Here is a 13026-nt window from a genome sequence, read left to right as displayed (position 1 = left end):
AAGAACTCGAAAAGCGAGGCTCACCGAACCATTTATCCCTCCGCCCTTCAATTAATTCCACATGTGTTTATCAACCAGTTTGGCACAATAAACTAACTCAATCCACCCCTTGCCAACCTGGCACCTGTACATAATTCTTTAGCGTCACAACTGAAATTAAGTAACACCTACACCTTAACCCTATAATTCTGTGAATTTTTCCCCTCACCTATGAAAGTTTGTAAGCCAACCACTTCATGCCTTTATCTCCCCCAATTTTGGGTATCCAATTTATATACTGCACACTTACATCAAGCCAGTTCTCTGAGAAGACAATCATATTTTTCGACATGAAGAGTTTTCATTCCAATTGGAACCTTGTGAAGTCTGCATCCATAAGCAAAGTTAAATCCGGACAGGCCATCCATAAAGTCAGCAACAATATGCACCAGTTCACAGGCTCAAAAGTCTCCAGCTGGTCGGGTTCTGGTCAACTCAATGTGGGCTGCCCCACTCAGCCTCCACAGGGTGCCCATTGGTCGCTTTGCCTGAGACCATGGACTCTCACAAATACTCAACAAGGCTAGCCCCCTCAGGCTAGGTCATGACCTTAGACCAGTCAACCCGCTCTCATCTTCTTTTTCCCCCCCTGTAACCAAGTCCACAGGTGCCAGTGGCCAAACTCAACCTGTCTCTTTATTGCTGCATTTCTCCCACTTCCACTCAAGTAGATCCAGGTGGTCACCTAGCAAGCAGTTCAGCCTGCTCACAGGTTCCCTTTAACATTCAGTCCCAGAAAGGAGTTTTCTTTATGGTTCCAAATTTTTTCCAGCTTCTGACTGAGACTACTGGTTCCTTAGTACTCCAAAGCACTGGGTGGGACATATATTTTCAAATCTTTTTTACAGACATGGCCTAAACCCATTTAAAGATCAAATTTTAATGACTGAAGCAAGTGGACTTACAAACGTTCTGTTTTCCTACTTCCCATATTCCCCCCAGAAAAGCAACCGAGTAAATGGTGTGGCTTTATCAGACCTCTGCTAAACAAAGAAGGAAAACTTCCATGAGGGAGATGTCAAACAAACATCTACTCTCCATCCTATGATTTGTTTCTCCAGTACCCCACTCCCAAGGTACCATAATGTATTATTAGTCTGGGTACTTTAGAGAAACAAATCCACAGAAACTCATGTATAAGAGAGAGTTTTATGTAAAGGTTAAGTGAGCATCAAGAAAACATCCCAACCCAGTGCTGCCCAAGCCCACAAGTCCAACATTAACCCATATGTCCGACACGATCCACAAAGTCCCGTCTCCATCTCACAAAACAGACGCAATGATGCCGACTGCAGAAGGAAAGCCAAGTCGGTTAATGTGTAAACATCTCACCGCTGGCAGGGGTCTTCACACGGCTGCTCCAGCACCCGGGGCTGCATCGGGGTAGCTCCATGTGGCTTCTCCTTGGGGATGTCTTACAGGAAGTCAGCTTTGAGAGCTGAAGCTGGGAACTGGCTAAGGCAGCTGCATCCTGGTCCGACCTTCACAAAGCGAGACCCGAGAACTCGAAAGGTAAGGCTCACCGAACCATTTATCCCTCCGCCCTTCAATTAATCCCACATGTGTTTATCGGCCAGGTGGGCACAATCAACTAATTAACTCATAAGACAAGCCTTAAAGTCTTAAAGTTTAAGACCCCAGATCTTAAACTTTTCTTTTTGATATCTGAGAACCATTTGATTTTTTCACCACACGTTGCTAAGCACCCACATCTTCAGTGATCACTTCATAAGACAAGTATTAAACAGGGCCATATCACAAGAACTAATTGTTCCTATCTTGAGGTCTTCCTCTTTTTAACTGAGTCCCAGCTCTACCAAGGATGATGTGCTTCTCCAGGGATTGATCATTCTTGATTGGCATGTCCAAAACACGTGAGCGTCTCATCATCGTCACTTCTTGGAACATTCTGGCTGTGCTTCATCTAACACAGACTTTGTTCATTCTTCTGGAAGTTCCTGGTGTATGTTTTCACTATCTTTGCCAACATCCATATTCAAAGGCCTCACTTGAAATGCATATGAGGCAAATAAAAATATCATGACGTGGGCTAAGCATTTCTTAGTCCTCAAAGTAATATTTTTACTTCTTAATACTTTAAAGAGCTCTTCTGGGGGTAGAGGAAAAGGGTATGGGAAGTGAATTGTACACTTAAAAAGTGGTTATAGTAGTAAACCTTATGTGACAAATTTTTACAATAGATAACGATAGGCAAGGGAGCACTCATGGTCAAAAAAGAATGTGGTACTGAAGTTTTTCTCAAAATATATTCCATGGCACATTAGTGGCTTCCTCTAGAGAGGTCCATAGCTAACTACATTGAGGAAATGTTCTATCTTCTGCTCCCCTTTTGTAAATTAATAATGCACCTTAGCATAGTAAAGAGTGAATAATCTTACGTTGACGAGAGCTGTTTACCATTTCCCTTCCATTAATTTAACTGTGGGACCATTTTAAGAGTAATGCATCTGGGGGACTGACAGACTTGATTGAAATACGATGCTCTGAGGTACTGAGAAGGGCAAATGAAAGGGTTCCCAACCAACCTTGCTAATAAAGCAGAAAGATTGTCCATATGTGTAACTTAGGGGATGGAAAGACGGGTATGTGAAACTCAGAAGTATGAAAATGGTAGAAGATTTTGATGTAGGGAATACTACATGAAATTGCCGGCTTCTCTTTTTCTGGGCAAAAACCACTATCCCGTAGGCTTTCCTTTCCTCCCCTCTACCTTGTTGATGGAAATTCTGTAACTAAAGTGAATTCACTCTACGCCTCTATACATATTTTAACCTAAAAAATAAAATGTAGTCCCTCATTAAAAGGACTATGGAATAGATGGCCCAGGATGGAAAACTCAGCAGTCATGGGGGTCCTGCTGTGGATCAGTGACCCTGTCTCGTGGGTTGCCCTGCCATTTTTATCAGGCTTTAACCAACTGAGGTCCCTGAGCGGCACAAGGGGTTAGTGCCAACTCAAACCCACCAAGAGGGTATGGGGGCAAAGGTCTGGCCACGTGCTTCTGAAAGCTCACGGGGGTCGGTCAACTTGAGTGAAAAGGGGCTCCGTGGAAACGGGCCGCACTTGGTGTTCAGTAGATGGCAATGGGCATGTGACAGAGCTGTTGTTACGTCGCAGTCCCTCGGTCCCGCTAGGTGCCCGGGGGCCTGTGATAACCCGTCGGCCTCTCCGTGTGACAGCGGAGCTCTGGCCGTGCCCCCAGTCGGCCTGTCCGTCAGGGTCAGTCAGCTCCTTCAAGATCGATCTCAGACCACCTCTGCTGGCCTGTCCATCCTCCACATATCCGTCAGCCCGTCGGTCCCTCCGAGTCCTATCCTCAGTCCCTTGCACCATCCGGGAACCGGCCGGCAGAGGTCTTCACACCCTCCCTTGGGCCTGCGGAGCCCGTGGCAGCCATTGCTGCCCTCCAGGCTCACCTTCCAGTTCTGAGAAGACGCTGTCCCCGCTTCCAAACCAGGCACTGGCGACTCTCCGGCCCCGGCGGGCATGAAGCGGCCATACCGCTGCAGAGGCCACTGAGTGGACCCCAATTCTGGAAGCCCCACGACCGCCCGCTCTTTTCCCGCTTCCGCCATGCCTGGCCGTCGAGTATGCGCAGCCGCGGCCTCCCGATGGTGGGGCGGAGGCTGCCAATCACACGGTTAGCCAATCAGAAAGAGAAGGGACCCAAGCCCCACCCTACTCAGTGGGGAGCCAATGAGCGCGCCCAGAAGACGCCTGCGCGGGTTGCGCTCGCCGTCCTTGGAGACTGTCTAAACCAGTGGTTCTCAACCTGTCGGTCGCGACTCCTTTGAGGGCCGAAGGACCCTTTCACAGGGGGATTGCCCGTTTCATAACAGTTGCGAAATGACAGTGATGAAGTAGCAACGAAAATCATTTTATGGTTGGGGGTCACCGTCACATGAGGAAGGTTGAGAACTAGTGAAGAGGCTTCAGAAAGTTTGTGGAGAAGTTCCATTATCTTTCATTTACTTGGGAAGCCTTCTTGTAAAGTGGTCGTTTGTATCTTGACATGCCATTGTGAAGTATAAACAAACCAAACAACAACGACCAAACTCTGCCATCGAGGCAATTCTGATTCATAGTGACCTCAAAGGGCTGAGCAGAATTGATTCTGTGGGTTTCCAAGACTGCAGCAGAAAGCCTTGTTTTTCTCCCACGGAGCAGCTGGTTCAAATGACTAATCTGAAGTTAATAGCTCAAAGAGTAACCACCAGGGCTTCTTGGAATGTGTGTTTTTTTGTTAGGAGCCATCAAGATGGTTTCGACCCATAGTGACCTTATACACAATAGAACAAAACACTGCCTGGTCTTGTGCCATCCTCAATTGTTCCTAGGCTTGAGTCTATTGTTACAGCCACTGTGTCAATCCATCTCGGTGAGTCTTCCACATTTGCACTGCTGTGTCACTTTACCAAATATCACGGGGCTGCTCTCTCCTGACAACATGCCCAAAGTATGGAAGATGAAGTCTTGCCATCCTTGCCTCTAAGGAGCACTCTGGCCATCCTTCCAAAACAGATCAGTTTGTCCTTTTTGCAATCCGTGGTACATTCAATTTTCTTCTCCAACACCACAATTCAAATGCATGTATTCTTCAGTCTTCCTTATTCAATGTCCAACTTTCACATGCATATAAGTATACCTTAATACGGGTCAGGTACACCTTAATCCTCAAAGTAATATCCTTGCTTTTCAATACTCTAAAAAGCCCTGGTGGCATAGTGCTTACATGTTGGGCTGCAATCTGAATGGTCGGCAGTTCAAAACCACCAGCAGCTCCGAGGGAGAAAGATTGGGCTTTTTACTCCCATAAACAGTTACAGTCTTCGAAGCCTACAGGAAGGACGCTATGAGTCAGCATGGACTCGATGGCAATGAGAGAGAGGCCTACTTTCAGGAAGCCCAATGGACTGATCCCTGTAACTTCTCTACCCTGGTACTGCGTCTGCTCTCTGAAGTTCTGCCTGGAAAATGTGTTTCCCTTCGTCGCTGCAACTAAACTAGGACTCCAGATCTAAAGGAAAGGAAAAGAGAGGTGGAACTGTACGCTTAATGTTGTTAGCTGCTTTGAGTCGATTCTCACTCATGGTGACCACGGGCTTGTGTCCCACGGGGTTTTCAATCCTGCAGCCTTTCAGAAGCAGATTGTCAGGCTTCCGGCTGGGCCCAAACCATAAACCCTTTGACTCATGGTCACTGAACCCCATTTGTGCTACCCCAGGGACCATACCCATACTCCGGACTGTGAATAGCACGTGAAAGTTACAAACCAAGTGCTCTAAACGGCTCAGTTGACGTTTACAAATCTACCAGGGGAAGTCAAAGTGGCGTTTCAGGTCAAGCTTTCCAGGGGAAGATGGAGGAAACTGGTTTTCTGGAGGAAGCTGGGGCAGCTGAGGAACAAGGTTGCAAAGAGGAGGATAGTCGCAACTTAACTAGCTAACCGGCAAGTTATTCTTGTTTTCGTTCTTAAAGAAGACGAGGCCTCAGATATGAGCTGAGACAGAAGAGTGCTGAGCGGGGTGGATTTTACTTGGAAAGTGGGAAGATTGTGGAAATGTTGCATAGCGAAGGGACACGGTCATCATGGTGGTCCAAGCAGGGACATGGGGCATCAATAGAATTAAAGGCAAAGGGGATTTGTCTTTCCATTAGTTTAGTAGAGCTTGCTGGATGAGGTAAGATTTCAGAAACTTCTTCCCAAGGTCCTTAGATGGCACAAGCGGATTGTGTTTAAAATAGCAGTACCTGCTTAATACTTTGTTTGCAGGCCAGCTGCATGTGACCTTGGGAAAGTCACTTATCCTCTACGTAAAACAGGATGAACAAAGACCTACCTCACGGAATCATTGGTGGATAAAACAAGATCACCTATGAAGGGGCTTCAAGAGGTTCATGGAAACATTCCATCATCTTTTAATTCAAATTTTCCACGAACTTTTTGAAGCCCCCTCATACAGGCAAACAGTTGGTGAATTAGGAAGTGGCACACATGTTGGTTCTATTTCCAGGGTTAAAGTGACTTTCTGCGGGCTCCCTCCACACAGGGAGGATGGGAGCGGGAGCCTGACATTCATTCTCACGGGCACTCACCTTCCAGGTCCTGGGCTGCAGCTGCTGTCAGACACCTTTCATAGGAGCAGATGGTGCTCACAGTTGGGACTCTATCAGTGCCCAAGGACACCCAGAGCCCTGCTGAGTTCCCACCTGCAAGCTCCTTTCCTAGACAAAGCACCTGTGCTTCAGCTTCTGGGGCCACCAGAGTCTGCCAAGAACAGGTCAGATCTACAAAGGAGATGTGATAAGGCCACAGCCTGATGAAAGGAGGCTCGTAAAAGCTTAGGAAATTAACAAATGTGGCTTGAGCACCCAGGGGGTGCCAGGCACTGTACTACATGCTGGGGGTGCAGCAGAGACCAAAACAGACGTGGTGTCTGCCCACTTGAAGCTTGCAGTCTAGTGAGAGTCTTGTACATGTGGAGTCAGTGAGTCCATATTTTCTCACGGCAATTGCATTTTCTTTGTTAAAATAGAGCTGCAACATAGAGCTAGATCTAACTTCCAGACCCAAACGAGCACAGGTCTCATGTGTTGGAATTGATGAATTTTGATTCTTGCATGTACTCACGTCACAGCCACCCAATCACACTCGCGAGTGTTTCCCAAGCCCCCACAGTCCCCTTCTGAGTGCCTCCTTCCGGGCCATCTCTGCCCACCACTGATCTGATTTTTATCTCCAGAGTTTAGCTTTCCTGGATGTACTCCTTTGCATGTGGTCTTTTGCTCAGGTGTGTATCAGTAATGCATTCCCTTTTAGTGCTAAATAGCATGCCGTCACATGACTGGGGTTGTTAGGTGTCTGGGAGTCCATTTTGACCTGACTCTTTGCAACCCCAGGAACCCCAGAATGAAACATTGTCATGTCTCAATCACAATTTGATGACTTCCTCTTGATAGACATTTAGATTGCTTTCATTTTTAAAGGCTACTATAAACATTCTCGTGCAAATTTATTATTAATATTTTTTATTAAATGAGGGGGTAAAAAGAGTAGCTTGTACCAAAGGCTGAAGTAGAAAGAAAATGTTTTGGAAATGATGATGGCAACATATTTACAAATGTGCTTGATACAATTGATGTATGGATTGTTATAAGAGCTATAAGAGCTCCCAATAAAATGGTTTATTAAAATTAATAGTCAATAAATACATGTTTTCATTTATCTTCACTAAATACCTAAGAGCAAAATTGCTGGGTCCTAGAGAAAGACATTGTGTTAGGCAGGGTGCTCTAGAGAAATAAAACGAGGACACTTATGATTTTATATATAAAAGGATAGGCTTATAAAAGCGAGAAGGAATACAACAGCTAATTACTCCACACAACAGCACAGAGGGAGGGCTCAGTCCACCTCACTTTCATGGAGTTAATTTACTGAAGGACCTTCCTACTCACACCAGCGCTGGTCTAAGGTCAAGGAAGCAGTCCAGCAAAGAGACTGGAAGGAGGTGCAGAGTCTGCCTGCAAGCTAGAGGAGTAGAGTGAGCCCTCAGATAGTAGACACAGCAAGATGGGGTGGCAACAGCAGGAAGATGAGATGTCGAGGCTTAGCAGAGCCAGTGGACCAGCAGCATTATAAAGCAAGTCATGATGGAGCCTCAAGACATAGCAATGTATGGCAAAGTGACAAGATCCATGGGTTGGCTCGGCCCACAGGTAGTGCAGCACATGGTTGAAGCAGAGCAGCTAACTCGGGCAGCAGCCACTGGGCAGATCGCCAGGGAGAAAAAGGAAGAGGCCTGCCTCGGTGGGTCATTTACCTTGGTCTCCCTTCAATCAAGCGGCAACCATATTGACAGGTTAAACCCTGCCCACATGACCCCACGGGAGCCATGTTGGCTCAAAAACCTATCACAGATATGTTTAACTTCATATGAAACTGACAACCTGTCCTCCACAGTGGTTGTACCAGCAAAATAGGAGCGTTTCAGAGGCTTCGCATCCGTACTAATGATTGTGTTGTCAGGCCTTTTAAGCTTTGACTATTTTAGTGAGTCTGCAGTGGTATTTCATTGAAGTGTACATTTGCATTTCCCTAATGATAAATGATATTAAGCCTCATTTCAAAAGACTTATTGGGAAGGCTTAATAACAACCTGCAATATGCAAATGGCCTACCTTGCTTGCTGAAAGTGAAGAGGACTTGGGACACTTGTGGATGAAGATCGAGGATTATAGACTTCAATATGGATTACAAATTAACTTAAAGAAAATCAAAATCCTCACAATTGGACCAATAGGTAACATTCATGATAAATGAAGAAAAGACTAAACTTGTCAAGGATTTCATCTTGGATCCACAATCAATGCTCGTGGAAACAGCAGTCAATATATAAGCAGTGCATTGCAGTGGGTAATCCTGCTGTGCAAGACTTCTTTCAAGTGTTGAAAGTAAGGATGCCACTTTGAGGACTAAGGTGCATCTGGCCCAAGCCGTGCTATTTTCAATGGCCTCCTATGAATGCGAACACTGGACACTGAATGAGGAAGACGGATGCACTTGAATTTTGGTGCTAGAAAGAATACTGAAATTCCCATGGACTGCCAAAAGAATAAATCTGTCTCGGAAGAAGTGCAACCGGGAGGCTCCTTGGAAGCAAGGATGGGGAGACCAAGTCTCATGTACTTTGAACACTTTATCTAGAAAAGGACATCATGTTTGGTAAGTAGAGGAAGACCCTCGACGAGATGGTTTGGCACAGTGGCTACAGCAATGGGCTCAAACATGGCAATAATTGTGAGGATGCCACAGGACTAGGTCGTGTTTCTTTCTGTTGAAACCCAGATAGATGTAAGACAAAGACGATGCTGACTTGCCTGGCAACGATCCTGGTTAGGCTGCTTTCTCTGCCCTGTTTCCTTCCCTCACTACCTCTCTAAGAAATGACTGTTTTCAAAATCTTGTCTAAGGATCTGTTTCTGGGGAAATCCAACCTAGAACAGTGACAAACAAAACAGACAATCCCTGCCTTCATGAACGTAACTGAAATGTAGCTACAGCGACAAAGTCGATAAAATGGGCATTCAGAGGAGAGAGAAGCCACTCTCTCACGCAGAACCGACTCTCGATGGTTTGATGAACAGCCACAGGAAAACCCCAGCATTTGTGGCCAGAACTAATGAATGACAGGTGCCCAAGAGCGGACCCATCCTCCTCTTAGGACACTTAAACACACTCACAAAACCCTAGTCCCTAAAGCTAGTATCTGGTTATTTATTTCACTGGAAATATTTTCTGAGGACAAATCTTTTCACTGAGCCACTCTTGACTCTTTTGCAGGTGGTGTACATGCCACCAGAGATGCTGGCTGCATGAGTGGTCAGCATCATGGTGGGAGGCAGCCCTCAGACTGATTCTGGAAAAACCTTTTGAAAGCAGGCAGAGGCCCTAAACATCTCCCTTTCCCTATGATACTGAGTCAGCAAAGAAGCAATGGCTTCACTCTCCTTCCACCTCGACTGCCTGACGAACCTCTCAGCAGCAGCTGGGGATCACACAGAGGGATTGAGAACTGCAGGCCACTGTTGGTGCCCACTGTGGGTTTTCTCAAAAAAACCCTGCTTGCATCAGTCAAACTGGATGGGGTGTCTCCATGTTGCCAGGCTTGCGGGAGCTAGGTAAGGAGGAATGGATCCATGAAACACTACCCTCACTGCCAGCAAGCAATTATTTTGAAGTTTCTTCTCTGCATCTTTCATGTACAAAATCTGTTTAGTCCCTTTCAGGCAAGTAAAGGGATTTTGATGTAACTAGGCACAGACACTCCCACGCTGTTCACTGGCTGGTCATTGGGACAACAGAAAGAGAAATGACAGTGGCTTTTTTCATTTATTCAAAGAACAGGGCATGATAAGCTAGTAAAAAAATGTTTACTAGCTAGTAAAGTTGGAGGTAGGAGCCCTGGTGGCACTGTGAACTAGGCATTGGACCACTAACCTGATGATTGGCAGTTCAAACTCACCAGCTGCTCCATGGGAGAAAGATGAGGCTGTCTGTTCCACCCCTCCACCCCCCAAAAAATTACAGTCTTGAAATCCCATTTAGGGTCTCAATGAGTGAGAATTGACTCTATGGGGGGGAAAAAGACTCTGGCAGTGAATTCTGATTTTTAGAACCCTGGTGACACTATTGGGAAAGTGTTGGACTGCTAACTGCAAGGTCAACAGTTCAAACTCACCAGCTGCTCTGTGGCAGAAAGTTGAGGCTGTCTGCTTCCATAAGGATTTATAGTCTTGGAAACCCTACATAGGATCACTATGAGATGCTAACAGTGAGTTGGTTTTTGTTTGTTTTTTCTTAATCTGGGGCCCCTTTTACAAAGCTCAGTTAAGAGTGTTATAAAATAGAAACTCTACGAATAGTGATGAAGACAAGAAAGAAGAAGATGTTCTAAAATTGATTGTGGTGATGATGGCACAACTCTTCTTAATATGATTGAACTGAATGGATTGCATCATATGTAGCTATAAGCTAATAAAACTGTTAAAATAATAAAAGAAAATAGAAACTCCAAGTGGATCCTAAAGAAAGACTCACACCCTGAAGAGAGGAAGAATATCTTATTCATGATGGAATCCACTGTTCTTGGCACATGGTAAATTTCTTAATCGTTTTTTAAACGAAAGGATGGCAAATTTTAATATGAGAGAGAATGGGATGATTTAAAAACTACTTTGATAACAATGAAACAAAGGGCAAACATGGGTAAGTAGGTCAATAACTTTCTCATCCTTATCTCCACACAATTAGCCACATCATTTTAAAACAATTAGAGCCAAAGCTAAAGAAGAATTTTTATGTTTCACAATCTTAATCTGGTAGTTGGGTCTATTTGAGAAGCCTACAAATATTTATATGGTCTAATACGGGACCACAGATGGAAGATGTGTTAGGCTGGTTTGATTACAGAAACAAATCCAAGGTTACTCATCTATGTGTACGAGAGAGCTTTACATCAAGAAGTAATTATGTATCAATACAACATCCCAGGCCAGTGCAACTCAAGTCCCTAAGTCCCTCTTCAGACTCACAAAGCCACATGCAATGATGCAGAACGCAGGAACATCACCGGTCGGTGGGTGCATCACCCTGTGGGTCCAATGGCAGTGGACGCATCTCCAGGGCTTGCACAGGTCTCCACGTGGCATCCACGGGAAAGTGAAGGCAGAGAGAGAAGGAGAGGTTCCCAGCACCCTCCTTAGGAGAAGGTCAGGCTCACAAGGAATCACTATCAGGCTGTGAGCTGGGTAACCAGCTAAACTCTACCCCCTACACTTCTATATCTCCAAGTTGACATCAAATTATGTAACTACCGCAGAAGACCGCCTAGAAAATTCTTCCAGTTTGATGCATCACTTATTTTATCATTGGTTGCCCAACCCCGGGGAAGTAATTTAACCCGTCTCAGTAGGAAGGTTGCAGTATTTGCAATTTACGCCTCAGATAGCAGATGAGAACAATCCTAAAGGGGGGAGGAAAAAATAAAAAAACGCTTCCTGCTCAAGAATGACTCAGCAGAAACATTCTTTAGCTGAATTGTGAATATTTTAAATAATTTAGTCGGCTGACATTGTGACAGGTGCCTTCAGCATATGTTCGGGTAGAACTGGTTGGAATTGAAAGGTCAAAGTTGCAGTAGGTGCCCCAGGGAGCCATTCAGGCTTTGTAGAAAATTCCTCACCCCAAATGCCTTAGCTGTGAATGCATCACAGTGTTTTCTCATGAGAATCCTTTCCCCAGAAGAGGAACTATTATTATTATTATTATTGAAGTGGTCATGTGAGGTCAACTAATTTGTTCATTCATTTATTCAGCAAATATGGTTGGACTTACTCTGTGGCAGGCACAAAACATGGCAGGAGACTTCTCACTAGGGACAGGACACAGCTCTTCTCTTGGACATGGTCCTAGTCTGGTGGACGGAGAGACGAAAGGACCGATAATAAATTTCAGGGCAATATGAAATGTGCTCAATAAAGGTGTGGACATATTTCAGCAGGAGCAGTCAGGACGGTGTGTAGAGGGGCAGGATCTCTGGAACTGTGCTTCCAGTATTTCAGAATACAATGGCTTTGTCGTCCCAAAGCACTGAAAGCAAGCACTCCAAGAGAGATTTGTATACCCGTGTTCACTGCAATGTTATTCAAAATCGTGACATGATGGAAACAACACAAGTGCCTATCGATCAATAAATGGATAAACAAAATGTGCTATATACGAGGGGGTATCCCCCTCCCTAAAATGGAATTGTGCTGGGTGGAGCAGAGCCTTCATAGTATGCATTTTTTCCTGTTAGGTGAGCATAGAGCAACTCACTCTGAGTTAGTGCACCCAGTGGCGTCACCTGAGAAGGTTCTCTCTGATCACAGTGAATTTTTCATAAAATCAGTTTTGCTACAACCTCATTTTTTGGGATGGCCGATTTAAGAGAACAGTGTGTGGTTGTGAAATTTTGCTTCCTGCTCAGGAAAAATGCCACAGAAACTGTTGTGATGTTGAACACAGCTTACAAGGACAGTGCTATGGGAAAAACTCAAGTGTGAATGGTTTTCTCATTTTTAAAAAGGTGACATGTTGATTGATGACAAACCTTGTTCTGGACATCTGTCAACTTCCTGAATGGATGAAAATTTCGACTCATAGTGCATTTGTTCATTCCACCAGGTCAGACTGTTAATCAAGCTTTCTATTTAGAGGTTCTGAAAAGATTGCATAACAATGTGTGACAAAAAAGGGATGATTTGTGGCAGATGGGGGACTAGTTTTTCCACCACGACAATGCACCTGCTCATGCAGCCATCTCAATGCACCAGTTTTTGGCAAAAAACCGCATGCCTCTCTTGCCCCACATATCTTACTCACCTGACATTGCTCTGTGTGATTTCTTTTTGTTTCTGAGAATG

At 45.0% G+C, this 13026-nt stretch overlaps 1 protein-coding gene across 1 annotated transcript in view; it reads right to left on the bottom strand.

The window, feature by feature from the left end:
- REC114 (REC114 meiotic recombination protein) overlaps positions 1-3635 on the bottom strand; it is an 89552-nt gene extending 85917 nt beyond the window's left edge. The window contains exon 1 of the mRNA XM_004712024.2: positions 3477-3635. Coding sequence (XP_004712081.1) covers positions 3477-3635 — 159 coding nt within the window. The remainder of the gene's footprint in view (positions 1-3476) is intronic.
- Positions 3636-13026: the final 9391 nt, after the last annotated feature.

The sequence above is a fragment of the Echinops telfairi genome, unplaced genomic scaffold (assembly GCF_000313985.2).
Source record: "Echinops telfairi isolate 266 unplaced genomic scaffold, ASM31398v2 ScPeMD7_7475;HRSCAF=8513, whole genome shotgun sequence".
Taxonomy (NCBI): Eukaryota; Metazoa; Chordata; class Mammalia; order Afrosoricida; family Tenrecidae; genus Echinops; species Echinops telfairi.
The sequence above is the reverse complement of the archived record's forward strand: the minus strand, read 5'-3'. Positions and strand labels throughout refer to the sequence as shown.